Below are 27533 nucleotides of genomic sequence, written 5' to 3'. Positions count from 1 at the left end.
ACAGGTCAAAAAGGGCGTCGAACCAAACTGAAGCTGAGCTGCTGCTGCTGTTGTAGTGCAGCATCTGCTGTGTGCTTCATCAGAGAACCTTCTGTACACAGCAGACAGAGGCTGCTGGCTGAAGTCCATCTGCTAGAGAGCTTTAAACACTGGTTATTGAAGTGGCTTTGATGATACTGATACACAGTCTTTGCTGCTGTCACAGGACAGGGATCCACCAGGGAGTAGTTGTCAGGATAAAGAGCCTTCGCTTCTCTAAATATAAACTGGATACTTGTTGGAAACTTTGGGAAGCAGCATTTTTCCTCATATCGTCTAAACTGAAGTTAGCTCAGGTGCTTCTTCCATACTTGCTCTGCAGAAAGCCAAAGAGTTTGGAGCTCTGCAAACATTTGCAGCACAGCTGGATGTTTGTAACTTTGGTCACCTCTGTATCATCCCTCAGATTCTTTCTGCACAGCTTTGAAACCATGACAGCACGAGTGATGCTGAGGAGACGTCCAGTTTAAACAGACCTTTATTCCTGGAACACAAACACATGAAGTGATGCTGCTAAAGAAGAACATTTAATCGCACTAATGAATCAAGCATCTGTGTGTTTGTGTGTCAGTCTGTCCACAGTTCCTCTGATCGACTTCAGACTTGGTGGGTATTTTGTTTTTGCAGCGGTCAAAGTCGATCAGCGTGTTGCTTTGTCTGCTGTAAATCTGCCTGTACAAAGGGAAACATGCATGTTTTAGATGCAAACTCACAACATGGCTGCATTTTTGTGATTATGTGTATTTTATATTGATTTATTCTATTATGTTTTGTATATGAATCTTTACAAGTGTGTCGATACAAAGGCTTGATTAAAACAAAGGTCTCAGCTGTGCTGTTAGGGATGCTCTCATATTTGTTTCAAATGTAATAAATCAAAGGATTTCAGGCTTTTCATCCTTTTTATTTGTTTGGTTCTAACAGCAGCTGGATAAAAACATGCAGGTGATGAATATAATTGTGTGATATTATGAGCATTGTGAATAAAGAAAGAGCAGAGATAGTAAAAAGGAAACAGGTGATGGACGTGAGATTTTCAGAACAAAAGCTCCTCAGTGAGACGATCACCTGGACACAAGGTCAGGCAGCTGGGACTCATCTAGAGAGCACAATGGAAAAGTGATCTGTGCAGAACATCACTGTTGATTGCAGTTATTTACATCAGACTTCTTCTCTGAGATAAGAGCACCATTTGTGGGAAAGATGACAGTATTTCCAGGCTGGATGCTGTTTGCAGGGAGAACTGAATGAAACTCTCCTGCACCTCAGCGCTGAGGTCCACACCTGTGAACACAGATGAGGTCAATCTGCTGCAGCACGTAGAGCTTTACTGATCAGCAGGTTCAAAGGATTCAGCAGAGCGTAGAGTCAGAGCTAAATGCCACATCACCATAGAGTTTGTTAACAACAGCTTTCTTTGCCCTTTGTCTCGATGGACTGAATCAGGGATACTCGTCATACTTCACCTCAACCACATCACTGAGAGACCCCAGCCTGACACAGCAGCAGAGATGATGAAAGCAGAAACAGCAAACAGATGCTTCAGTTGTGTTTCTCTCTGTGTGTGCGCTCACGCCCACTTGTGTGTGTGAACTTTCCACGTACCTCAGCTTGTTTCTCCAACATGAGCCATCAGGGCTGAAAAACATCACTAACACATGAATTCTTTCTCTTTTTGTTATCACCTGTGATCATGTGTCTTATGTTTCTGTCATTCACCAGTTCTTGTATAGTTACGTGTAACTAGACTTCTGTGGGACGTAAATGATTGTTTTGTATGCAGATCTGTACAAAGGATGTAAACACTTGATTACAAAGGAGATCTCAGCTGTGTTGTTATGGATGGACTTCAACGTATTTGTTAAAAAAGAGAATAAAGCAAAGTGTTTTAGCTGTTTGGGAGTTTTTGTTTGATTCCATTCAGTTTTATTTCTATGGAGTCAAATAATAACAAAGGCTCTAGAACAGCCCTGAGTTTGTCCAGGTGACACTCCTCTGAAGAACAAAGACAAAGAGGAAGAAGGGGATTCGTTTTCAAGTCTTGTTTCTTTCAAAATAAAAGCTGAAATGTTTTGGAAGTATGATAATATTTTCAGCCAGGATGCCGTCTCCAAGGAGACCTGCACCTCAGCGCTGAGCTCCACATCACGCCCTGTGAAAGCACAGATATAAATCTGCTGCAGTGAGAAGAACTTTACCCAACACAAGTGTAGAAGTAGACATTTGACTTTACCTACAACCTGTTAACAACAAAGCTTTCATTGCCTCTGTTGTTGATGTCATGTAGGACTAATCATACTTCACATCAGCCATGCACACGTCAGAGGATCTCCAGGCTTTCAGTAATAAAGCCAAGCAGATGATGTGAACATAGCAATAGTAAAACATGCATCATAATCAGCTGTATGTGTCGACTATGTGGCACCTCAGTCTTGTTGGCATGAAGGAAAGTTGTGTAACATGTAGCATAAGGGCTGCAAAGACATCATGTAGACAGCAGTCGTCTGTTAGTCGTAACGTATCTCCTGTTAAAGAGTTAAATGTGCGTTCTCCATCTCTGTCCTCTCACAGCTCGCCGTATACCAACTCCAGCTGTGGTAACCATGGCTGTGCCCATCAACACGCTGAAGCTGAGACGCCACCCGTCACTATGGCGACTCCAATAGGGTTACCTGTCAGCTGTGGACGCATGAAAGGAAAACAGCAGAAACACAGACATGTTTACTGGAACATTTCCTATTGACAGCTTTATGGAAAAGTGGGTTTAAACACTTTTCTATGTTTTATTTTGTTTATTTATGGATTTATTGTGAAAGGAATTTCAAAGGTTTAATTTGACCTTTCCCCTGTTTTTCATACAGACTGGAGATGAATGGATGGTGCTTTCTTTCTTTGTCTAAAGATAATGAATAAAACTCTACAGACATCTTAAACCACCCTCCTTTCTATATATTTTGTTATATAAATGGAAAGTATATAAGACACAAACTGAGCTTATATGATACTAAGGACCCTGGAGGTCAGTCCACCTTTATAATTCAGCACAGCCTGGAGTCTCTTAGTCAAGCTTGTTTGTGTTTTCTGTGAGGAAGTTTTCAGCAGCAGCTCTTTTCTTGGATGTTGGTTCCCTTTGTTTCCATCCTCTGTTAAGATGTTTCAGTAATGTTGAGGTCTGGGGAGGCCAATCCATGGCTGACGTCCTGTGATGCTGCATTAGCAGTTTGTTCATAGTGAAAAATGAAGCCACTGCCAATCAGACATTTGCACAGTGGATCAACTTCTGATGGTACTGTCCTGAATTCCACACCTATAATATGTTTGCACATCCTGATGAATATGTGAAGCTGATTTTCAGTCCAGTTCCTGTGTGACAGACGCCAGTCTTTCTGCCTGTGTCCTTCCTTAACAATAGAGCCATCCTTCCACTGAGACTGTTTCTGATGAGGCTTCACTGAGCAGTAGATGGATCCCTCAGCTCATCTAATCGTCCTATTTCTAACACATGACTGTCAGAAACTGTTAATCTGCTGCAGCTCTTTAACTCCTCCACTTCTTTTTTTGTAATCTCTTAGTTTCCTCATCTTTTAAGGTGGCACTGCACACCAGATCCAAAGTCAACATGCTGTTATATAATGGAGTTGAACCTGTAATGGAGTTTGATTTAAACCAATCAGCAATTAAGTGAATGATGATGAGCAAAGATGGTGGAGGTGGTGGATGAAGACCCGGACAGCTGTGGTTGGCTCCTTGTATAGAGCAGAGTGAGGTTGTGTTTGCACATTATTATAAAACCATGTTCACCATATATTTTAGCTGCAGACAATAACATTATTTCTTTGCTGTGGTGATTTTATTCCACTTTGGTAAAATGGAAAACCATCATTTCTTGCTGTAATTCACACATTATTCCAAGAGCCTCAACACAAGCCTTGTAGTCCGACCATATATAGACAAATCAATAGTTGTGTTTGTAACAGCTCATGAACATGAATCGTTCCACATTACTTTAAAATCATTGTAAACTAAACTGGAATAAATGAGTGTTTATATATAGTTTTGTCTCAGCTGTTCATACACAGTGTTTCAGTTCTTATCAGAGTCCCACCGTCTCACTGTGGTGAACCTTTAGCTCTGTTGTAAGCGTGTTGTTACACCAGGTTTCCCTCATTTAAAAATAATCTCTCATTAGAAATGGACATGATGTCTAAGACATAGAAATGCTTATTATGGGTTCACTTGATGTCACTGAAAAGATGCACATGGGTAACGTGCAGGCCATCCAGCGCCGAGGTTTATCTCCTCACCTCGAGTCTGCGACACTCTCTCCGTGTCCTCTCAGATAAGGGCGCGCACATTTCTGCACCATCTTCTAAATTACAAAGAGCGATTCACAAAACAGAAGCTCACAAAACACTCATCACAAACCAAAAATGGCTCCACTGAGCGTCAAACTATCACCAGAATTTACTGATAATCTAAAGACTCACAGAACTCATTTTGTCTCATTGTGTCTTAGTTTGAGACATAAGTGCATGATCATAATACTGTGTAGTTAGATGAGACAGAGCTGATGCTTGCTCTTAATTATCCTCTTCATGTTTCCCGAGCCTCAGCAGTGGAAGCTACCATGGATAGAAAGACTATGACTCATCTTAAATCTCAAATCTTTGTCTCCAAAGAGCTGCTGATGTGTCCGATATGATCCACAAGCTTAAACTAGGATTATAAGTGTGTGCAGTGATGTGTGTGAAACCTCTGAGGACTCACACGTGTGTGCTTCAGCCCACACACACATATGAAGCACTGCGACCTCACACAGAAGTGTTTTACACATCCAACCTGAATCCTGATCATTTCTACAGTTTATTAAGTTCAGCTTCACCTGAACATCAGTGATGAAGCTGCTCTGACTCCATCACAGCTCACAGCTGTTGGAATGAGTCAAACAATGAAGAAGGTTCAGAAACAGCTGATTTTACAGAAACATGATGCAAACATGAAAATGGACACATGATTTTTTATTAACAGACACCGTTTATGTTTCACTGTGCATGACGTCATCAACTCTGACACCAGGGGGCGCTCATCACCAGCCTGAGGAAGTGTGATAATGGGGGGAGACGCAGTGTTGTGTGTACTACAGTCGGACAGAAGGAAAAACTTCCTCCTGAAAACATTTTCATCCTTCCCAAAAGTGTTTGAGTCAAATGTTACAAATATATAAATACAATAAAACACAGGGTCTTACATAAAATTAGTGATGCAGTTGTGCACTGAGCACCTTCCTCAGATGAGTCCAGCTGCTGAACACATTAACATCTGTATGTAAATGTAGCCGAGAACCAACCTGAGCACTGCTGGGAAAATACAAAGGCAACCATCAAAGTGCTGTATTATCTTATTTATGTTGAATGTTGACTTAGATCCACACCACGATTTATGAAATTATAGAACTAAAATAACAACAATCGTCTGCTTCTTTAAAATTTCTTTCATTACATCAAACCAGTGAAAACTGAAAAAAACAAAGAGCTGTTAGCATGTTTAGACCAACTTTGAGACAGAGACTGTAAAGTTCTGCACTTTAAATCCTGCCTGTGTTCCTGCAAATGATTCACACTGAAAGTATCTTAGTTTAGTATTGAGTGAGCCACAAAGCAGCCTGATAGCTTTAACCTCTGGGGGGTCCTAGAAAAATGCATACACTATCGGGCTTAGAGCCACAAATCGACCACGCCCTAAAAAGCGCTGTAAAAAATTTATATATTAATATTTTTTTCCACTTTAAATTAGCCAATCTTTTAGACCTACTTCTCCTTGAAATATTCATGTCAAGTTTTAATTACATTTCGCGGATTTTAACCCTTTTAATCGCAGTTTAATTACATGAGCGCACCGTTTTTTTTAGCCCCCCAAAACAAAACGAAATATTTAAAAAAACAAACATTTGAAGTAATATTTGATTGTTATTATAATTAGGCCTTTAGATGGACTAAAGATTGGTACCAACCTTCATTTCGATCGCCTTTTTTTTTTTTTTCAGGACCAGAAAATGGTCTCCAGGCGGCAAATGCTCCTCCTCTAGGCCGAAATCAGTGCATCCTCCCGGGTTAACTCCCGACGATGACCGGGGCATGTTGCGTCGGACCCCTTTTTCCAACACACACGTCCGGTACCACGTCACAACAAATACGTCATTTCCTGTTGATTAAAAAAAAAATGCACCCTCAAACGGTCCTAGGGGCCGAAAATGGTCCCGCCCGATCAGCGGGCGAAGCCGCTGCTGCACGCCGGAAATGAGGCTTCGTTTCCCGCAGGTCTGTTTAAGCAGCCCGCTGTTTTCCAGCCCGGGGTCAAATGTGGAGCAAGGGCGCCACCCGGTGGACAAATAAAAAAATTACAACTCTAAGGCCAGTACTGCAAACGGAAACGGAAACATAACCGATCACGATCGATTTGACCGTAATTTTTTTGCCGTGAAAAATAGCGTTTATAATGGGTTTCAATGGGGCACAAATCGACCACTAGGACCGATAGTGTAAGTTTGTCTGTAGCTTAGCCACTGAAGCTAATTTCCGGAAGTCATACTGAAATTTTAACAGTAAATGTGACCGAACTTTTTTTTGCAGACTTTCGCTATATTCCATTCAACACAGTGCAAATGGCGTGTAAATGAACAATGAAAAATGGCACAAATCGACCCAAGACCACCCAGAGGTTAAAACAGTAAAAGTAAATGAAATTGACAGTTTCAGTGTAGCTGGATCTATTATTGGGGGGTCATGAACCCCGTAACCCCGCCTGGTCCTGAGGTCAAATCCACCATCTTTGTTTCAGTGCTTCATGTTCTCTCGTGTTTGTGTGCGTCCTCTCCGGTACTCCGGCTTCCTCCCACAGTCCAAACACATGCAGTTAGTGGGGTCAGGTTAGCTGTGAGTGGTTGTGTCTCTGTGTTATTCCACCTTAATAAATGACTTCCTGTTAGCATGAAGTGCTTCTGTAGGACTGATGTCATTTTCATGGTTGGATCATTTAAATGAAGCTGGACTCAGATGCAGTAAATAAGCTGATTGATCATTAATGAATAAAGCTGGTCAAACACATCACGTGGACACATGTGATTGTGTGTTGTAGTATTGATCCCAATGCTGGTATCAGTCCTGGATCAATAACACTGGATGGATGCGTTCAGCATGGAGCCCCTGAGCTGTGTTACAGACAAACATGGAAACTGACAGGTCTGTGTCATTCACAGTCTGTAACACTTCTAAACAACAGAGGCTGACCCAAGTGCCTCAGAGCCAGGCACGCTCACATCACAGCTCTCTAAATAAGCCAGTTTCAAAATAAGAGCTGAAAGCTGTGTTTGCTTGTGTTAGCTCATTATTGTGGAGACTAACATTCAGTGATCATGTGTTCAGACTCATAATGATTACTCCCAGAAATCCTGATCTTTGTATTTACTGTGTGTTGGATCAATAACTGAGATTCATGGTATCACACAGCTGTGCTGCTGCTGATGTCAGCACATCTGGAACAATACGAGGTATCTGCTACCAGACTGAGCAGGACGTGAGACCTGTGGACTGTTTAAAGCTGTCCCTCCACAGCTCACTCAGACCTGATCCACACCTCAGTGATATTCTCTGACTTCCTCAGTAGAGACAGAAACCATTCAGATCTGGGACCATCAGCTGACTGATGATGTCACACAGACTGTGTTTTTCAGGAACAGTGATTCTGATGTGAGCCTACTAGCTGACAGCAGACCTGATGAAAGCACATGTTCACATCTGTGAGGACAGACTGGACTCTTTGACTGCACCTTGGTTCTCCTCAGAGGTCTGTACAGGAGCATGTCCACCCCCACTGAAGATCTCAGTCACTGCGAAACATAGAAAGCTGCTTGTGTGGCCTCTGCCTCACATGTAGATACAGCTACAGGTTTCTCTGTCAGTCAGACTGAAACAGTGTCCTGATGCTGCATCATTCAGCTCTGTGCCCCAGTCAGCATCACTGGGAGCTACCAGTGTTTCTGCCCTTTTCCTGTAACACTACACTCAGCACAGGCTCAGCTGGTATCCAGTGTTGGACTTTGGCTTCAGCTGCTGTGATAGATCCTCTAACATAGATCAGCTCTGCTACATGTTGTTAGATAAGTGCAGCTGCTGTCATGTCCTGATGTTTCTCTGGCTCAGCAGCTTCTCCATCAGAGGTTCACATGGAGCTGATCCAGTATCTCCAGTAACTGTGTTCTGTGCCTCACTGGTTCATCCTTCTGTCTGTGTGACGTCAGTCAGATGTTGAAGTTAAACTCTGTAATCTTCACTGTGTCACAGAGTTCAGTGAGTCCCGTTATTCACAGTATCAATCAGATCATCAGAGAACAGCTGATCAGCAATCAGTGGTGCCAACAGCGCCTCCTGTGGTGAGAGGATGCAATAATGCAATGTAGCATTTTTCCACTCAACACTTGCAGTCATGGAAACTGTCTGTTGGATCTGTGTGACGTTGCTTTCTTGGTTAGAGTTCCTCACAAATGTCCAGATGATTCTTCTAATGAGGTGTCGACCATGTTTGCAGCTCTTTGGAAGAAAACGTCGCCCTTTGCCATCCTTACTTTTCTTTGACTTCTTCAAATGCAGCTGAACTCCAGCTGGTATTTTCTTGGACTTTGCAGCTGTTTCTGGTCATCAGTTCATTCCTTCAAACCTCTGAAGCTGAACAACAATGATGCTGCATTGCTGGCTGATCCCAAAAGGTTGATTCTGTTCATCTGGACGTTTTCAGAAACGTTTGCTCACTGATCAGGTGACTTCTTCAGTCTCAGCTGACTGCAGCTTTACAACCTTACAAACAGCACATTTGCACAATGACTGAAAGCAGCAGCACCTGATATATATGATACTAATATAATACATATACATATATAATCCATACTAATGATGAAGGAACTGAGCTCACAGTCCATTGTTCATTCAGTGAACTACTCAGTTTATTTTGGGCCTCAGAAATGCTCACTCTGTTTGTACATCACTGTCAGCAATAGACTCATTCTGCTGTGTGGACAGGAACACATGTGACATCACTTCCTGTTTGTTTGTGACTGAAGAGGAAGAAGTTTACAAGGAATCATTTAGAAGAGTTTCAAACATCAACTGATTGAATCCATGAATCTGAAAACGTGTTTGTGAGTGAAAGAGACAGACATGTACAGACTGAACTATCTGTTCAACAGTCAGAGTGTTTCTGTAACAGGAGACACTCTTTACACTCCACTCAGCACAGGGACACTGAGGAACCAGGAGACAAGAACATAAACCCAGGATAAAGAGTTTGAGTGAATGTGGTGTTGAAGGTGTGGAGGTGGATCAGAGTGTCAGAGGAGACTCTGTAGAAGGACAGAGTGCCAGCAGGACAGTCCACATACACTGCTGCTCTGTTAGAGACAGAGGAGGAGGAGGAGGAGGAGGAGGAGGAGGAGGAGGAGATGGATGTTCGACTGTTATTGTGCCTGACAGAATCAGGACCATCATCAGAGCAGAACAGACTCCAAGACTGATCATTGAGTCCAAACACACAGTCAGCACTGACTCCTTTCCTTCTGATGCTTCTGTAACTCACTGATATATAAACGCTTCCTCTCCACTCGACCTCCCAGTAACAGCAACCAGTCAGACCATTTCTACACAGCAGGTGAGGATAAAAACCATCAAATCTGTCTGGATGATCAGGATATGACTGAACCTCCTCCACACAATGTGCCTCAATGTTATTGATATTATTATTATCATTATTGTATAATAATAAAACCTTTATTAAAAAAACCACTAAAAACCTTTATTCTAGTGCAACTTGTAAGCGAACTTGACTTTCAAAATAAAAGCACAAAGCACCAAAACGTTGACTACAAAAAACAAACAGTAATGTACAGCTTAAACAATTTACAATCATGACATAGATCTTGAGATAAAGAAATAATCCAAATTATATACAATGTCATCATGCCAACAGTTACAACATCGATGGAGAATCTGTGTAAGCGCTGAGGATCGTCCTGATGGACAGAACAGAAGGAGAGTGAGACAAGTGAAGATATACTAAACAACACTGTGACATGAACTGAGCCACACACAGTTTGATTCACAGGTGATTGACACATTATTTGACCACGAGCAATCTTTTCTGGTTTGACGCCATCTTTGTAGCCAGAAACCAGCTCTCTACTCGGCTTCCTCCACTACACGCTTCCCCCACGCCAGTCTCCTCCGTCACTATAAAGGGGAGAGTCATGAGCTCCATCACCCTCACCTGTGCCGTCCAACGTCCCGCCACCAGCCTCCACTGCAGCAGGCCAGAGACCACACCCCTGCCACAATAAGTAAAAGTATATCCTTGCTGTACCCTTAATGCTAAATGTGCTAAATTAACCGCTGCCTTTGCCCCTTTGGGATTATTCTTATGTCACTGGGATGTTGACCTTTGACCTTCACATTAGAGAGATGGGCAGACATAATTAGTGTATGAATTTTAAAGTAACAGGTAATAAAGAGAGTGTAGCAAATGTAGTCAGGTTTCTTACTCTGTATCACACATGAGTGCCCGAGGGAGGCGGGGCTGACTGGGGAGACACAGGAAACAGAGAGACAGGGCTGACTCGACATGAAACGATGAAACGTGGGACACGGGAACAGAAACTAAACACAGGCTGAAATGAACACTGAGGGAGGGAGAACTAAGATTACTGAGAGCCTGATAAATAAGAAGAACAAAAACCAAGAAAAACAAGAGTCAAAGAAAACCAAAAACACAAAGCATTGGGCCAGGACCCACTGCTGTGACATTTATATGTGATAAAAACATTAAAAACTGCTCAGATGTTGAAATCTTTCTACGTATACTTTAGGTTCAGCTCTCCAGCCTGGCATTTGGTTAAGCATGATTCAAACATTTGATTTTGTTTAACTGGTTTTAATTATAGTTACTTTTTGTGAACATTTGTTGCAGCATTTAAAAATACATCATTTATTTTCAAACTTTTATTTGATTTAGAGCATCATATTTGACCAACGTAAATGTTTTAATTTCATATAAAATAACTGAAACAGTGAACTAAATATCTGAAATCTTTCCTTCCTTAAAAGTTATAATCCTACTTAAGTTATAGTGCAAACGCTTAAGCAACAAATATACTTGATGCTAATTAATTAATATTTCCCTTTGATGTTGCAACTATGCGGTCACTTCTGTCTTTAAACAAAATAATATTTTCCAGTTACAGAAATCATAAAGTCCAAACTAAAGTGCTACTGTTGCTATATGCATTTTATATAAATCATGGATGATGGTCCTGACATGAAGGAAGAGAAAGTTACAGGTTGCATCCTTTGACTTTGTCTCCGTGCCTTTGGGCGATTTTCAGAAGGACAGATGTTTCTGTTCAATTCTTAAATCAATTTTTTCAAACACAAGCACTATTTTAAAGCTTCTAGAGAGTAAAATATTAATGATAATTATAATAACAATAATAAAAACAAAAGCTCTCAGATCCATCAAACCAAGCAGCAGAAAGAACAATAACTGAAGAGAAAACTTTAACCTTGTAGACTTCATTATGTTCCAGCTGCTCTACAGACGCTGTGACCTCGAACTTAAGCAGGTCGTAAAGTATGTGCAGCTCAATAACTTCATAATCAGACCCTGTGGTATTTAGGCAGCAGAACAACTAAGAATAACAACTACAAATAATGTTTTTAGGTTTCTGTTGTACTGCAAGGTTCTGTACAGGAGAACCAAACCAAGAGCAAATATTACGTCTCATTTACACCTGAGCACGAAGAGCCATCAACATTTAGTAAATTGAATCATCTTTGTTTAGATGCAAGAAGAATCATATAGAAATGAAAAAGTAGAAATAGAAATCCAGAGCAAAGATATCCTCTAATTCAGCGTAGCACATGTGCAGCTGCTGCGATTCACGTAAGCATTCGGCTCGTTGCTGTTGCAGATTTTTCTCTCGCTGTTCTGGCTCACAGCGCTGCAAACACAAAAATAAATATCCCCAAAGGTGTGAAAGGGAGCTAATTAGTAAGAGTATTGTTACTCTCCGCAGGAGTAGTCCAGCAGTAGAAATCAGTCCAATAACAAGGTGTGTAACATCTAGCAGGGTGACAGAAAAACCCAGGGTAACTTCTAAGGACCTCAACGTCTCTCTCACATTGTGTTTTTTAAACATGCTTCCATTTGTCACTTCAGTCTTTACTCTGAAATACAGGAAGAGAAATCATGGCTGAAACAATTTCTCATGAAACCAGGGGTGTGGTCCAACAGTCAGTTTGGTGAGGAAGGTTCCTAACTGAGAGAAGTGACCCAGAAGTATCTGTGTAGCAGCCACAATGAATCCAGATCATGAGCTTTATTAACTGATCAAAGTCTCTTCTTTCATCTTCTGTATCATTCAGTTTGCATTGGTAATGCCCATTATTGTAATGCTTTTTTAAGACCAGCAAAACTTTATTTCACTTTGGGTTAGCTGGGATAAGTGATGGATGGAGGGAATTTTACTTCAGCCACAGAAATCCTAAACAGGAAGGAGGAGCAGAGTTACAGTGGATCACTATCCAGCAGGGAAACAAGGTTTATTTCAATTTCTTGGCCATGAGTGAGATTTACTGAGTGGGCAAATTAGGGAGACGACACCATCAGATCCCGAGCCCTCCATGTGTTAATCAAGAGACGGCTGCTGTGCTACATCCATAAATAATGAATAAATTAGGAGCTAAAGCTGAAAGGACAGTTTATTTGTACCATCTTCACGTGAACACATTCAAGAACATCACAGATGAAGAAACATTAAAAACTTCCACACTACATAAAGCAAGAAAAATAGTTTTTCTTTCAGGTGGTTTCAGAAAAACAGAAACATCAAACATCTCCAAGACTCTCTTTGAAAGAACTAAAAACCTTTGTTCTCATGGTCCAATCATGAGTGAACTCCCCGATGAAGCCTTGTGTGCTAAAACATGTCAGAGTTTTAAAGGTTAAACATGAGTTTCCAAAACGTTTTGCTGGAGAACAATGAACTATTTGACTGAGTTTCAATCATTTACAGACGAGCAAAACCAGGACAGAGAAAAAAGGACAAAACTGACTCAGTAAAACAGAAAAGAAGATCCCATGTAGATCTGTATTATGTAGAAGTTCATCCCAGCAACCAGTTCAGTTCAACACAAGTTTAAATGATTCTATCTGAACTCTGTGGAGCCTGATCTCAAGCTTTTTGAGTCTGACCAGAGGAAACCAGAGGATCTTTCTGTGTCTTCAGATTCACTGTGATCCAGTGATGGGAGTGATTTCAGCCCTGAGTGATCGCGCTGATGTTTGCACAGAGCAGACAATGAGGTGAATGTTTGGGCACATTGGTAACAGTGAAACAGTTTATTAGTAACGTGGGATCGTTTGTGTGCAGAGTATGAACTGAGATTCCTGAAGCTCTTGTCACACTGGTCACAGCTGTAGTTTCCTTCCATGTGTGCACGTTCATGCCTGTTACGATGACCTGACTGTGAGAAGCTTCTCTCACAGTGTCTGCACTTGTGTGGTTTCTCTCCTGTGTGGACTCCTTTGTGTGATTTAAGCTGACCTTCAGTGGTGAAGGATGACCCACACTGATCACAGAGGTGCTTTTTAACCCCACTGTGAATCAGTTCATGTTGTTTTAACTCACTTGTTGTGGTGAAGCTTCTCCCACATTCTTTGCAGTATTTCAGTTTGTCTCCAGTGTGTCTACTTTGATGTACTTTTAGGGTCTTTTGCTGACTGAAAGTTTTTCCACAGAGGTCACAATGAAAGTCTTTCCCACCACCACAGTGATGACAGGGTTGAGAACTGGATCCATCTGTGTCGCTCTGCTTCTAAACAAAGACACAAAGACAGTGTAAGTCAGTCCTTCAACATTTGTATCCTGAACGTCGCCTGAAATAAAGAGCATCTCTGCAGACGTCCAACTACATTTGACTGTTTCAGTTAACACACTCAGTTTACTGGGCTGCAATAACTACAATACTACCACCATAATACTACAGTAATACTAAAATCATAACTGAAAGGAAAATCTGAATAATCACTCAGAGCTGCTTTTCCATGCAGTAGAATTGCTAACATGCTAACACAGTTCAATGAGCAGAGTTGTTCCAAACAGTCAGGCTAAAATGACAGGATAACAATATAAATACATACCTCACAGTAGCTGCACTTGTAGAGTCTCTTTCTGGTGTGGATCTGTTGGTGTCGTCTCAGGTCATGTGGAGATTTAAAAGTCTTCTCACACAGGTCACATTGATAAGGTCTCTCCTCAGTGTGGGTAAACATGTGTTGTTGTAAGTGTGCGTCTGTTGTAAAGTATTTGCCACACTGTTCACAGCAGTACACATCATGTCTGGTATGAATGCGTAGGTGTGTATTTCGGTACCCTCTCTGGCTGAAAGTTTTTCCACAGATGTCACAGCTGTATGGCTTAATTCCAGAGTGGGTAACTAGATGCTTCTGTAAGTTGCTACTGTGAGTAAAAGCTCTGCCACACTGATCACAGCTGTACGCTTTAACTCCACTGTGGATGAGTTGGTGTTGTTTTAGGTAACGCTTCAAGGAAAAAGACTTTCCACACAAGTCACAGCTGAACGGTCTCTCTCCAGTGTGGATGACCTGATGCTGTTTTAGTTCAGCCTTCTCAGTAAAACCCTTCCCACACTCGTCACAGCTGTATGGCTTAATTCCAGAGTGGGTAACTAGATGCCTCTGTAAGCTGTTACTGCGAGTAAAAGCTCTGCCACACTGATCACAGCTGTACGCTTTAACTCCACTGTGGACGAGTTGGTGTTGTTTTAGGGAACCCTTTAAGGAAAAAGACTTTCCACACAAGTCACAGCTGAACGGTCTCTCTCCAGTGTGGATGACCTGATGCTGTTTTAGTTCAGCCTTCTCAGTAAAACCCTTCCCACACTCGTCACAGCTGTATGGCTTAATTCCAGAGTGGGTAACTAGATGCCTCTGTAAGCTGTTACTGTGAGTAAAAGCTCTGCCACACTGATCACAGCTGTACGCTTTAACTCCACTGTGGATGAGTTGGTGTGTTTTTAGGGAACCCTTCAAGGAAAAAGACTTTCCACACAAGTCACAGCTGAACGGTCTCTCTCCAGTGTGGATGACCTGATGCTGTTTTAGATTAGCCCTCAGAGTAAAACCCTTCCCACACTCGTCACAGGTGTGTTTTTTCTCTCCCTTTCTTCTGTGAGGTTTGTCGGCCTCCTGAGAGCGCTGACTTCTGGCTCCATGTTGGTCCTGCAGTGACAGAGATACAAACAGAGGCAGTGAGTGAAATGCAGTTGTGGAACAAACTCAACCTTCAAACTCCATTAACACTAGTTTTAAACCTGAAGGTGGAGCGTGGCACCAAACACCTTAAAGGTCTCTTATCCCCACCTGCTGGTAGTTCTAACACATTACATCCAACCTGCTGTTAAAGATAATTCATGACTGTTCAAACACTAAAATCATGCCCATCCCTCCTGATTGTACACACACACACACACACACACACACACACACACACACACACACACACACACACACACACACATTATTTTATAATTTAGATTATTTTGTTGTTTCCTATTACATATTTCTATAATTTGTATAGATTTATACAGAATTATTCAGTGATAATAAATCCTATGTTTGTTTATTCTAAAGGAACCCCGTTAGCTTCCACAACAGATGTTGCTCGTCTTCCGTCAAATACTCACATAAAATATTACACAATAAAGTGGATTCAAGATATCCACATAATTTCACTCTTACATCCACAGTGAGGTTTCACAATTGTTCAAATATAAGCAATCAATAATAATAATAATAATAATAATAATAATAATAATAATATCAATAACATTGAGGCACATTACACAAATTTCAAAAACAAATCATGTCTTACAATATTTACAACAACTAAAAGCTCTGTAAATCGGCTTTTAAGTGTTCATTGAAGTTTTGAATAATTCTCTAATTTTTTAAGGCAACTTATTCCACTTAAAAGTTGCTCTAAATGTAACAGTTTTACAAAACGTTACTTTTAACTCGAGCATTTACTAAATTGCAGCTTGTTGAAAACTGTGTAATATGATGATGTATTTCATCTGGATACTGCAGCTGAGCAGAATAAATGTGGTGTGTTTAACAGAATTGCTTTCTTTAGAACTACAAGTAAGCCATAGAATATTTTAGCCTGTACAGGAAGCCAAGAAAGGTTATTATGCATTTTATCAATATTAGTATAGTATGAACATCTTCACACTAATCTGGACGCCTTATTCTGGACTAACTGAAGTCTGTTAAGATCTGTCTTATTAGCTGCTGACCAAATGATTGAACAATACTCCAGATGAGACATTACTAGTGCATTAATGACATCTTTCATAATGAAGAAGTGATACACAAAGAGCATTTCATAGCCATAGCTATGCCTTGTCGGCAGAGTTATGTGACATTAGTGATGTTTGTACTTTCAGCGTTAACTTGGTTTTAAAGCCTTTAAAATATACGCCGTTCAATAGTCGACCTTCATCTGACAGAGAATGTGATGATTTTGTGGATAATTAAAGTCAGTCATATATCCACAAACACAACAAGCTGAAAGTCAGTGATGCTGCTCGGTTTGCAGTCCTGAACATCACGGCACAAGCAGGATCCACTGCACTGTTAATGTTAGCTGTGTTATATTGCTGCCTCTGTTCGCTGGTGTCGAGCCAAACGCACTTTAACGTGTGTTTGAACGAGCTGACGGTTCACTCGTTAAGCTGAAAGAAAGATGCTTTAATCACAGCAGTCACACATGTGTCCACTGCACCATCTGGAACTCTTCTTGTTTACACTCGTAATAACACAAACACTAAATCCTGCTTCTCTGGTGCTGTTGTGTAGCAGTGTGTACACCTGAGACTGTCACCTGTCTGTCTGTCCTGCACTCTCTCTCTGTTTCTTTCTCTCTGATTGTGGAATAAAAGTATGAACATGTGTTTATAAGTTACACTTGTGTTTGAATCCTGCAGCTTATCACACATTTGATTTCCATGCGTGACGACTGCAAGTGTCCAGAGTGAGGACAGACTGAGGGAGCCACTGCTGCACATCATCTGTGAGGCTTTGCAGCCCTGATGATCCACCAGGACAAACTCAGCAGTGTGTGAGGAAGAGGAGGAGGAAGAGCCAGCAGCAGCTGACAGATGGAGAGAATAGACAGACTGTTCCCTGTTTGTGAAGGACTGCTAGGAAAGTTTAACATAACTGTCTGTGCTGAATCAGTCTTATTAGGTAATGTTCAAATAATGTGATCATCCCAGTGTTTCCAGTGTGGGAGAAAGTACTCAGAGTACTCAGGGCCTTCAAGCTACACACTATGAAAGGCAGCAACAAGTTTAATGTTCAGAAACCTAAAGTCTGTATCAGCAGCAGAATGGAGCTAAAAATAAATGTTGGTTTCAGTTCTATGACGCTTTGAGTATTTTGGATCAGTAGCTGCTGTGTTTGTTGCATCATATTGCTGTAACTGTTTATATGCTTTATATATTCTGAGCTAAGTTGATCTATAGTGTTACATGATACACTCTCGGAAATAGAGGTACGAGAGAAGAACATTTTTGTACCTATAGGAACATTTTTTTAAATGTTCCCTTAAAAGTACATTACTGGTGTTTAAAAGTCCAGAAATGCCCCTTTAAAGGTTCAATTTGAAATAAAGTACAAATCTGTATTATAAAAACTTAAGCAGCAACTTCTCCAGGTTCCAATATTTATGCAATTCTCAAACCTTTTGGCCACGACTGTATAACCTCTTCTGAAGTTTAGTGGATATTATACATGGTTATGCTCAGGATGTGTCGGCCAGTTTCCACTGGAAACGCCTTTTGGTTAAACTGTCAGCGAGGAATTTGCATTTGCACTGTTACATTTTTATATAACTTTAATGCACATAAACAACAGCTGCTTGTTTCAGTGAAAATACATTGATGGGTTTTTAATAAAGTTGTGCAGCTGTAAAGTATTTTGTCTGGTGTCAATTCTATCGTCAGCTACATCGTTATGGCAAATGTTCAAATGTATATGGTGATAAATATCTTTGGTCATATGGTCCTGCTCTGTCTGTCACCTTCTGTGTTGAGCTCATTGTTTCCTCTGTAGTGGCTGAGCTGAGTCCAAGTAGCTGAAAATGTTCCTCTGCTGCTCCGTCAGACTCTCCTCCTCCTGCTGATCAGCTGGGACACAAAACAGATCTTTGTTAGGCTCCACACTGCACTGAAGAGTCAAAGTGTCTCATATGTTCATCTGACAAGTAAAAGAACACATTGTTGTTTCCCGAGGTGGGCAACTTGTTGGAAACAAACACAAAAGGTTTGAGCACTGATACCTGCCATTGCTGCCATTGAAAGATGCAACGCCAGCAATGTGGATTGGTTTGAGTCTTGACAATCCACATTGCTGGCATCTTTCAATATGTTGAATACACCAGTGTAAGTGCAGCCACTCAGACTCAATGTGTTCATAGAAACAGGTGCACATGTGTCACGAGTTCATCCAGCAGTAGCTATGGTACTTGGCCACAGGTGGCAGCAGTGGACTGACCTGCATTTGAGACTGCTCCAGCTGCTCTGTGACAGTCAGTAGATCTGCTACAAATTGCAGATCATATGCAAGTTTTGGAAATGACATTATAAATATTCCTAACTTAGCCACGGCAGCATTGTTGATGTATTACCTATATTGGCTGAAAATGTTCATTTGCAGAGAAAAGACACAGGCAGACTGTGCTTACACGACAACAACAACAACAATCTTTATTTATAGAGCACATTTAAAAACCAACGGCATGCCAAAGTGCTTAACATAGAACAAATTAACACAAGTATAATCAGAGTCATAAAAATAAAAGTGTAGAATTATGTTCACAGGAAAAAGCCACCAATAGAAAAAATATAACTATAGCACATAGCTATAGCACAATATAACTGTGCCATCAACACACAATGGGGATAAGACATACACAGTGCAAATAAAAAGCAAGATAGGAAAATTAGTAAAATAAATCACTGCAGACAAGGCCAGCATTTAACCGGTAGAAAACGCAAGATTAAACAAATACGTTTTAAGCCGTGATTTAAAAGATTGAATAGAGTCAGACGCCCGAATGCCAATGGGAAGGTTGTTCCACAACTCTGGTGCGGCCAGGGCAAACGCTCGATCACCTCTAGACTTCAGCCGAGATCTAGGCCGCACCAACAGTAACTGTGAGGATGATCTTAAAGCCCTAGCAGGACATATAAGCTTAAGAGTTCCTTAAGATAGCTCGGTGCTGTGTTATTAGTGATTTTAAAAGTAAACAGCAGAATTTTAAATTGGATACGGTATTTCACAGGCAACCAGTGCAAATCAGCTAGGACGGGAGTAATGTGGGCAAACTTCTTAGTTTTGGTTAGAATGCGTGCAGCAGCATTTTGGACTGTCTGTAATCTATGGAGAAGGGCAGAGTGGAGTCCAAAATAGAGTGAATTGCAGTAATCCAGCCTCGAAGTTACAAAGGCATGGATGAGTTTTTCCAGGTCTTTATGCGGGATATACTGCCTGGCCTTAGAAATAAGGCGGAGTTGGTATAAACTGGATCTAACAACAGCAGACACTTGTCTATCAAGTTTAAATGAGCTGTCAAGTAACACGCCCAGATTCCTAACAGTGTCGGAAAAGGAGCTAGTGAGAAAACCAAAAGCATCACGAAGTTTGGCACGAAGGACGTCACTGCCAAAGACCACAATTTCAGTTTTCTTATCATAAAGGATAAGAGTATTTGCCAGGAGCCATTGCCTGACCTCACACATGCACTCTCGAAAACTATTCAAGGACAAAGCTAGGTCATCATTTAACTCAAAGTAGATCTGAATGCCATCGGCATAATAATGAAAAGCGATGTGATATTTCTCAAAGATAGCGCTTAATGGAAGCATGTACAATGAGAACAGAGTAGGGCCTAACACAGATCCCTGAGGGACACCACAACAGACAGGTACAGCGGAGGAAGAGGAAGTGGCCAAGTGAACCGAGGAGAGCCGATTGGACAAGTATGATTTAAACCAATCCAAGGCAACACCCTTGATGCCTACAGTGTGCTCAAGTCTCGCCAATAGGATTTTATGATCAACCATATCGAAAGCCGACGATAAATCCAATAGCACTAGGACCGAGGAGCGTCCATTGTCAGCCATTAGTAGAAGGTCATTGAGAACTCGGAGCAGCGCTGACTCAGTGCTATGATGTGGTTTGAAGGCCGATTGGAATTTAGCATTAATGCTATTCTCATCCAGGTAGGCCTGGAGTTGAAGCAACACTATCTTCTCAAGAATTTTGGCCAAGAACGGAAGCTTGGAAATCGGCCTATAGTTCGCATAATCATTATAATCGAGGTTCCTTTTTTTAAGAACAGGCTGAATTATAGCATGTTTAAAGGCTGATGGTACGCAACCAGAGAGCAAAGAAGAGTTCAAAAGGGACAATATACTAGGTCCAATTGCACTAAAACAGTCCTTAACTATACGAGATGGAAGAACATCATATACGAGATTAGTATTGTTCAGTTGTTCAACCAGACGCTTAAGAGTAGGGAGTGAAACGGGTTCAAACTGATAGAAGGAAGAGGAACAGTCAGGGGTAAACGCAGGGCCTGTCATTAAAGGAAGAGCAGATTTAAGAGATGAGACTTTATCTAAAAAATAATTTAAAAATTGTTCGCAAAGAACCGTGGAGCACGGCAGCGGCATAGTGGGGCAGGGGTTGACCACAGAGTTAAAAATTTTAAATAAAATTCGAGGATTGTTACCATTGGTAGAGATAATTTTTGAAAGAAAAGCTGCTTTAGCCATTTTGGCAGCAGTTTGAAACTTCAAGCGACTAGTACGTAGGATGTCGTAAGATGCCTGGAGTTTATCTTTCCTCCACCTTCTCTCATCCCGCCGACACGCACGTCGTAGAGTGCGAACAGAGTCACTTAACCAACATTGTGAGTAAGTTCTGGGGCGCTTCATTTTAATAGGTGCCACAGTGTCGAGGATGGAGGAACATGTAGTTAACAGGGTATTGGCAAAATTCTCAACCATATGAGGGGTAAGACAATCTGACGTAATAGATGCAGAATACACAAAAGAAGCAGAGAATTTCACCACAGTATCAGCATTAACAGTACGCACATCACATAATAACGTTACATGTTATTATGTGATGTTACTGAAATCATCATGAATAACAGGAGTGGTGATTCCTGTAACTTTGTGTATATAATTTGGCATTTCTTACTGATGTAGGCCAAAAATAAATACATAAACTGAGCACCTGATGGCTTTGAACTTTTGTTGTCCATCTTCCATTGGTTTGAATTTTGCGCTCCAGTACAAACACAAATCCCCAACCCGAGGATCAGCACAATTAACCTAACAGACCTACACCTTAGTTCACAGATTCACTTTGTCTAAGGTTGATTTCTGGGATTTCACACAACCCAGGATTCAGATCGTGAATCCATGATGGGCTTGGATTTACATCATTATAAATGAAATGTGCTCTACTTGGAAGCAGCCGGCCCCGCCCCTTTTGACGGGTTGTGTGAGACTTTAAATCATCAAACTGTAAATTATAAATTTAAATTGTTATTGATCCTTTACCCCGAGTCCTAAAGTGTAGATTTATTTTCTTACTCTTCTTATATTTATTGTTTGTTTACTTGCACCGCTGTAACTGCAGCCTCGTCGTCTCGTCTCTCTATATGCTGGACTGTCTGTAGCGGAGATGACAATAAAGTTTACTTTGACTTCAGCAGCGCGCAGGCGCACCGAGGGCTCTCGCGCTCACTTTATAGAATTTAGAAAAAACATCGGTGCAGATTATAAGTCTGTATCATAATATCTGTTTGTTGTTTTTATTTTGTTTTGCGAGTTGGTTATTAGATGCCGCTCCAGCCAGCCAGAGACTCCCCGCCGCCCCGCCCTCTCCTCCCTGTGCCGCCAGCAGCAGGCGCACCTCGCAAACGGAGGGCGCCCTTACTCCCAGCAAATGGCTGATAGAAAACCGATCGGTGCCTACGAATTTCCCAATATGCGCTGGCATGACGTCGGGGAAGCATGGGTACGACCGATTATTTTATTTTTTTCTTGCCCGTGATGCCCCCCCCCACCACGATGCATTCTATTGGTTTGCACACTTACACACACCCAGCTGTGGTTTCCTGTTTTGCTGGACTCTGGAGAGCCCCGCCTTTAACGCTCTTCTCTCACAGAGAGCAACAGAAAACTTGGAAAAACTCCAGATTGACTGAACTCAGTTCAAAGTTACCTTGACACCTTTAGATGTGAGACGTAGTGATGGTCCGCTTGAAGCTGACGCTCCGGTGCGTGTGTCAGAAAGATCAACGCGCTGCTTCAGAAGCACCGTGTCGAGGCTTGATTCGTTTGGCCAGAGTCACGTGATCAGTGACGTCTGAAGCTTCGTTTAGAACGTACCTTTTTTTAAATCGAACTTTATTGAAACACAATGAGTATACAACATACAAACAGATGAAGTTTACAAAAGAACAGAACATGAACATACAGAACCAGGAGTAAAAAAATTATGATACGAGTAGGCGAAAAAAATCAACATATAAATATTGTTCTGAGAGGCTTTTTGTTGGTTGAGTCTGAAATTGATTGTATGTACAATTCATATCCTTATAAAAAGGCAGAAATATGGTGTTTTATTAATAAACTTACATTTATGGATATAAAATAGCTAAAAGTATTAACAATTTTTTTATAAAAAAACATTTATCATTCTTCCTGGGGAACTTAAAGAAACAGAATAAAACATTTTCCCATCGTAAAGAAAACTCCCTTAAAATATGGACAATAACAAAACTGCTCAATTCTTCCAGAATCTCTGTGTAGAGGAACCAAAAGAGATGTGCCACAGTTTCTGGATGATCCCCACAGAAAGTTCAATTAGTATTTATGTCTCTTTTAAATGTTACCATATAGTGACTGGCTGGGTAACATTTATGAAGAATTTTATATGAGATTTCCTTCACCTTGTTCACAATTAGATATTTATGGGATCATCCAGACTGTCTTCCAGGTGATATCTGGAACATGTCGGTTCCAGTAAGATATTCTATATATGGGAGAGACATGATATCTTCTTGGAATAAACTACGTATTCTCTTATTGCTGTTACCAAGTTCCTGTGAAAAGCAGATTTTTCCCACTGCTGACTCAGCTGGATCAGGGAGAGTGACTGAGGCAGATATTGAGCTGTCAGTGTTTTTATATAACATTAAAGTCCCTGAGGGTATGGCACCAAGCACCATTGAGAATTCCCCAACACTGACGGGAAAATTATATAGTGTAAGGAATTCATTGTAAGTAAGTAGTACTCCCTCGTTAAATTTTAAAACTTAGTAGCGGCCGCCATTGTTGGCAGCTGAAATTTGGCTGGGCCGCGCTATGAATTCTGGGATATGGTGGGCCACGAAGGACACACCCGACCCATCCTTCAAACTCGGGGGAATGAAGGACGCATTTGAAGGAGTCGAGGAGTCGGGACAGCCTTCGTCGCCTGGCTGTGACGTCTTCGGCCTTCAAATGCGGCCTCCGGAGGATGCAGCCGACGTTTTGGGACACAGCTTGTGTGTCTTTGTTGGTCATGTGACCTCCCAGGGACTACACATGGAAACGAGCAGTTTAGCTCAAATCTGGCAGGTTTCCATCGTCTGTTTTTGTCCTGATGTCCATGAACATGAACACTGTCCCTGTCAAACACGTCCAGATAATCTGATCCAGTGTTGTTCTTCTTCTGTGGTGTTTGTGATGGAGCAGCAGCTGCTGATCCTGATGTCCTCCACCAAGGGGGCAGCAAATTCAGCTGACTGTCATCATTTATTAAAAAGATGTAACAATGTGACATAATGCAATATAATAGTGTCAGTTACACATTGTGGGTTGCACTGTGGCCAGAATGGACATTACCTCCTGCCTAATGGAAGCTGTCAGCCATCCTGCAACCATGAATTAGATAAGCAGAAGTGAAGGGATTGTTAACAACAATTTAATAATAAAATGTAATGTGATAGTTGCACTTTATTAGCTCCCCACAATCGTATGAATAATAACCATGAATGCACTGCATGCTCATAGCAAGTTCTTTAGGTTTAAAGTGAGATCCTGCTTTAAAGGGCGCTTCATCTGCTGGGAATGACATGTTTCTTCTAGTATGTAAGGCTCAGCCCATCTTACTGGGACTTACTTTTGTAGATCCACATGCTCTAAACCTGCTGCTCCATGATTGGTGCAGAAGCTTTAAGCTACTATTAACAAATAATGACCATGGACTTAGTTGTTACTACAATAACTTATCATTGAGCAACTTTTAATTTTACTTGTAAAACTATGCAAGTAGAATTGAATGGGGCACAGTGAGCTGAGCACAGGCCCACTCTGTGACACTCAGAGGTTTGTGGATATCATACTGAGAGTATTGGACACAGTGCAGCCAGCTTGCAGCCACTTTCCCACCACTTTAGCACAATGTTTACATGAGACTCAGCCACACTAATGTTCCTGGGCAGACATGTGGTGCAGCATGGCTGATGGCACTGTACCTGCAGCTGTCATGGACAAGAACCACTCAATACCTCACCCAAGCCAAGCCTGTGCTGATGTTGTGATCTGAGACCGAGACACTAACCCAGGATCATGATATGATGTTGTGAGAGTTTCACTAAGAATTAGCTCTGATTACAAGATTTCAATCTATCGTAACTCTAATTTGTATTTACTTCAGTTTGTTCATCTTCGAGCTGTGTGCAGCTGAGGACAGTCTTATTATTACCAGGTGAGGATATGTAACAGCCACAGTCTGTAGAGATGATGTCACCATGGAGTGGTGATGTCACTGGAGCTGCCAATATGTGCTCCAGCCAAAGCTACACCAGAGGGTTGTGCTGTGTAACAGGTTGGTGCAGGTGGTGTTATCTACATTTGAACATTAGGCAACAGTCTCATGAAGACACTTTCTATTGTTCACTAAAGACCAACAATAACAGAGACAAAGGGAGAGCAGCAGAACTAGTGCTAACAATTAGCACTGCTAGCCTGCCCACCAACACCAGCTAATGTTCTAAAAACGATGATCAATGATTTTGCTGTAACGGCTCCAGCTGTCTGTGTCAGGGACACGTTGGAGATGAAGTGAGTGATCCAGTGACAAAGGTTTGGAAAGCTGCAGTCAGCTGAGACTAAAGGAGTCACCTGACCGAGAGACCAAATGTTTCACTGAGAACGTCCAGATGAACAGAATCAACCTTTGGGATAATCTGTTCCACACATCCATGTTTCACTTACTGCATTATATTTCCTCATTGCTGTGCACACAGGCCTGTGGCTTATAACCAACTCCAAGTTCAGACTCAGAGGCTGCTGAAGCTGTTTTCTGGAACAGAGACGTGTTGGATATAAAACCAACTCTTCTTTATGTGTCAGCACTGAGGAAAGGAGCAGCTTCGTTTCTAAGTGTATGAAGGACTGTAGCAGTGTGTGTGTGAGCTTTATTTCACAGACAGAACCATGTCAAAAACACAACTTCAGGTAAAAACAATACAAAATCAAAGAGTCTGATCAGAAGGATTAAACAGAGGAGTGTGGGACTGTTTTTAACAGACAGCAGGTTAAGCCAGGCTGGAGGAGTAAACTGAGCCTCGGTGTGAGCAGCAGTGTGTTTGACAGGAAGCTGAGATAAACAGTCTGGAGCCCATTTAGTGCTTCATATGAAAGTGTGAGGATTTGAAAGCAAATCTAAAATCAAGCAGGAGTCAGTGTGAGAATGATTTGTGCTTTTCCTCAGTCAGATGCTGGGAGTTTCAGTTCATCCATGTTCAGCGTGCTGTGCTTTGTGTAACAGGAGAATATGACAGTATAAATCAAGTCTTCATGTCACTGAAAGCCTCCACAGTCTGCTATGGAGGTGCATCAGTTTGGATTTACAAGAATAACATTTCTTAAACCTGCCACAAGATGGCGCTCCAACAGAAGGGATGTCCACAGTGTAACACAGACACACACATACTGTGTGAATGTGTGAGTGAATGGGCTTTCAACACAAGGCTTCTGCTGCTACCTTTAATTACATAATTAGCTAACAAGAACAAACTGTTAATTACCACCAAAGAACGGCTCCAGATTTTAGCTGCTGACCATTTTGTGAAACGTTGATTACATCAGCTTATTGTTGATTTTTCAACCTTAATATCAGCTGCTTTAAAGGAGCCTCGTTCTCTCGCAGTAACACTTTTCTTCACTAGATGCAGTGCAGGCACAGTCTGTGTTTCTAAACTACACACTAATGTTCATTGTTGTGCAGCTAAATCCTCCCTCTGGATGGGAAGAATCCCTGTCAGGCTTCAAACACCTGGCTTGGTGTTCTGGAGCTAATGTGTCACCTGTGAGGACTCTGAGATGAACACACAGCAGACACTTCAGTTCTCCGTCTGTGTGTCCTCAGTTTCCCAGCATGCCTTGGCTGTGGTGGTGGAGGTGAATGAGGGGGAACATGCTGCTCTGTCAGCACTCAGGTTTCATACCTGGTGATCTCAGAGGACAAAGCGGCGTTACAGCAGCGCACGTTGATGAGACCTGATGCTCTGAACAGTTCAGACTTCAGCCTCACTCTGAGAAAACAAACGACTGACTGTCAGCAGCAACTACACCTGCTCCATCAGTGACGGAGAGAAGAACTGAGACTGAGAGACATACAGCTGCAGGTCAAAGGTCAGAAACGCCCGCTCTTTGTACGGGTCAGGAGTTAGTACTGCAGAGGTCAGAGGTCAGCTTGCTGACAAACCATTTGAAACAGTTTGGAGCTAAAAGCACAACAGCAGAGGAAAGAAGAGACACTGCAGAGATGATGCAAAATATTGTGTTTTGTTCTCAGCTGTCAAAAAGTGTAACACACGTGTTCCAGCACAGCCTTTGTGTACTTTCACTTCTCCATACTGTCCATTGGAAATCCTGTTTGTTACTTTTTGATTTCAGTCCATGTGTCCAAAGCAAACTTCTGTCCCACACTTTCTCTGCTGACTCTTCACCGATGCTCAGATGATCTCAGATGATTTCACCAGAACTCATCAAAATTCGGGCTCCACAGAAACCCAGACGTCACTAAACAAGCGTAACAAGCAAAGTGAAAACTGGTCGTTCAGCTTTATTGACCAAAGATAAGCTCACATGTCACCTCATGACACAGACACTTATTTCCACAGCATGCACGAGGACTGACAATAAGTGTCTATAAAGCCACTTCTATCTGCCACACCTGTGCTTCTGTCATGGTTGCTCTCCTCTCACTCTGTCATTTATCCACAGTCTGCCTCCCTCTGC

General features: G+C 41.6%; 1 protein-coding gene across 1 annotated transcript; it reads right to left on the bottom strand.

The window, feature by feature from the left end:
• Positions 1–12818: 12818 nt before the first annotated feature.
• Positions 12819–22617, bottom strand: LOC146672657 (uncharacterized). Its single transcript, XM_085388103.1, has 4 exons — positions 22462–22617; positions 18242–18347; positions 14278–15378; positions 12819–13952 (listed from the first exon to the last, which is right to left on the bottom strand). The coding sequence occupies exons 2-4, from the start codon at positions 18257–18259 to the stop codon at positions 13284–13286; spliced, it is 1788 nt and encodes a 595-aa protein (XP_085244229.1). The 5' UTR covers positions 18260–18347; positions 22462–22617; the 3' UTR covers positions 12819–13283.
• Positions 22618–27533: the final 4916 nt, after the last annotated feature.

This window comes from Rhamphochromis longiceps, linkage group LG3 (genome assembly GCF_057381845.1).
Source record: "Rhamphochromis longiceps isolate RC_006_pf linkage group LG3, R_longiceps_female_GT1.1, whole genome shotgun sequence".
NCBI lineage: Eukaryota > Metazoa > Chordata > Actinopteri > Cichliformes > Cichlidae > Rhamphochromis > Rhamphochromis longiceps.
This window is presented reverse-complemented; position numbering and strand designations above follow the sequence as displayed.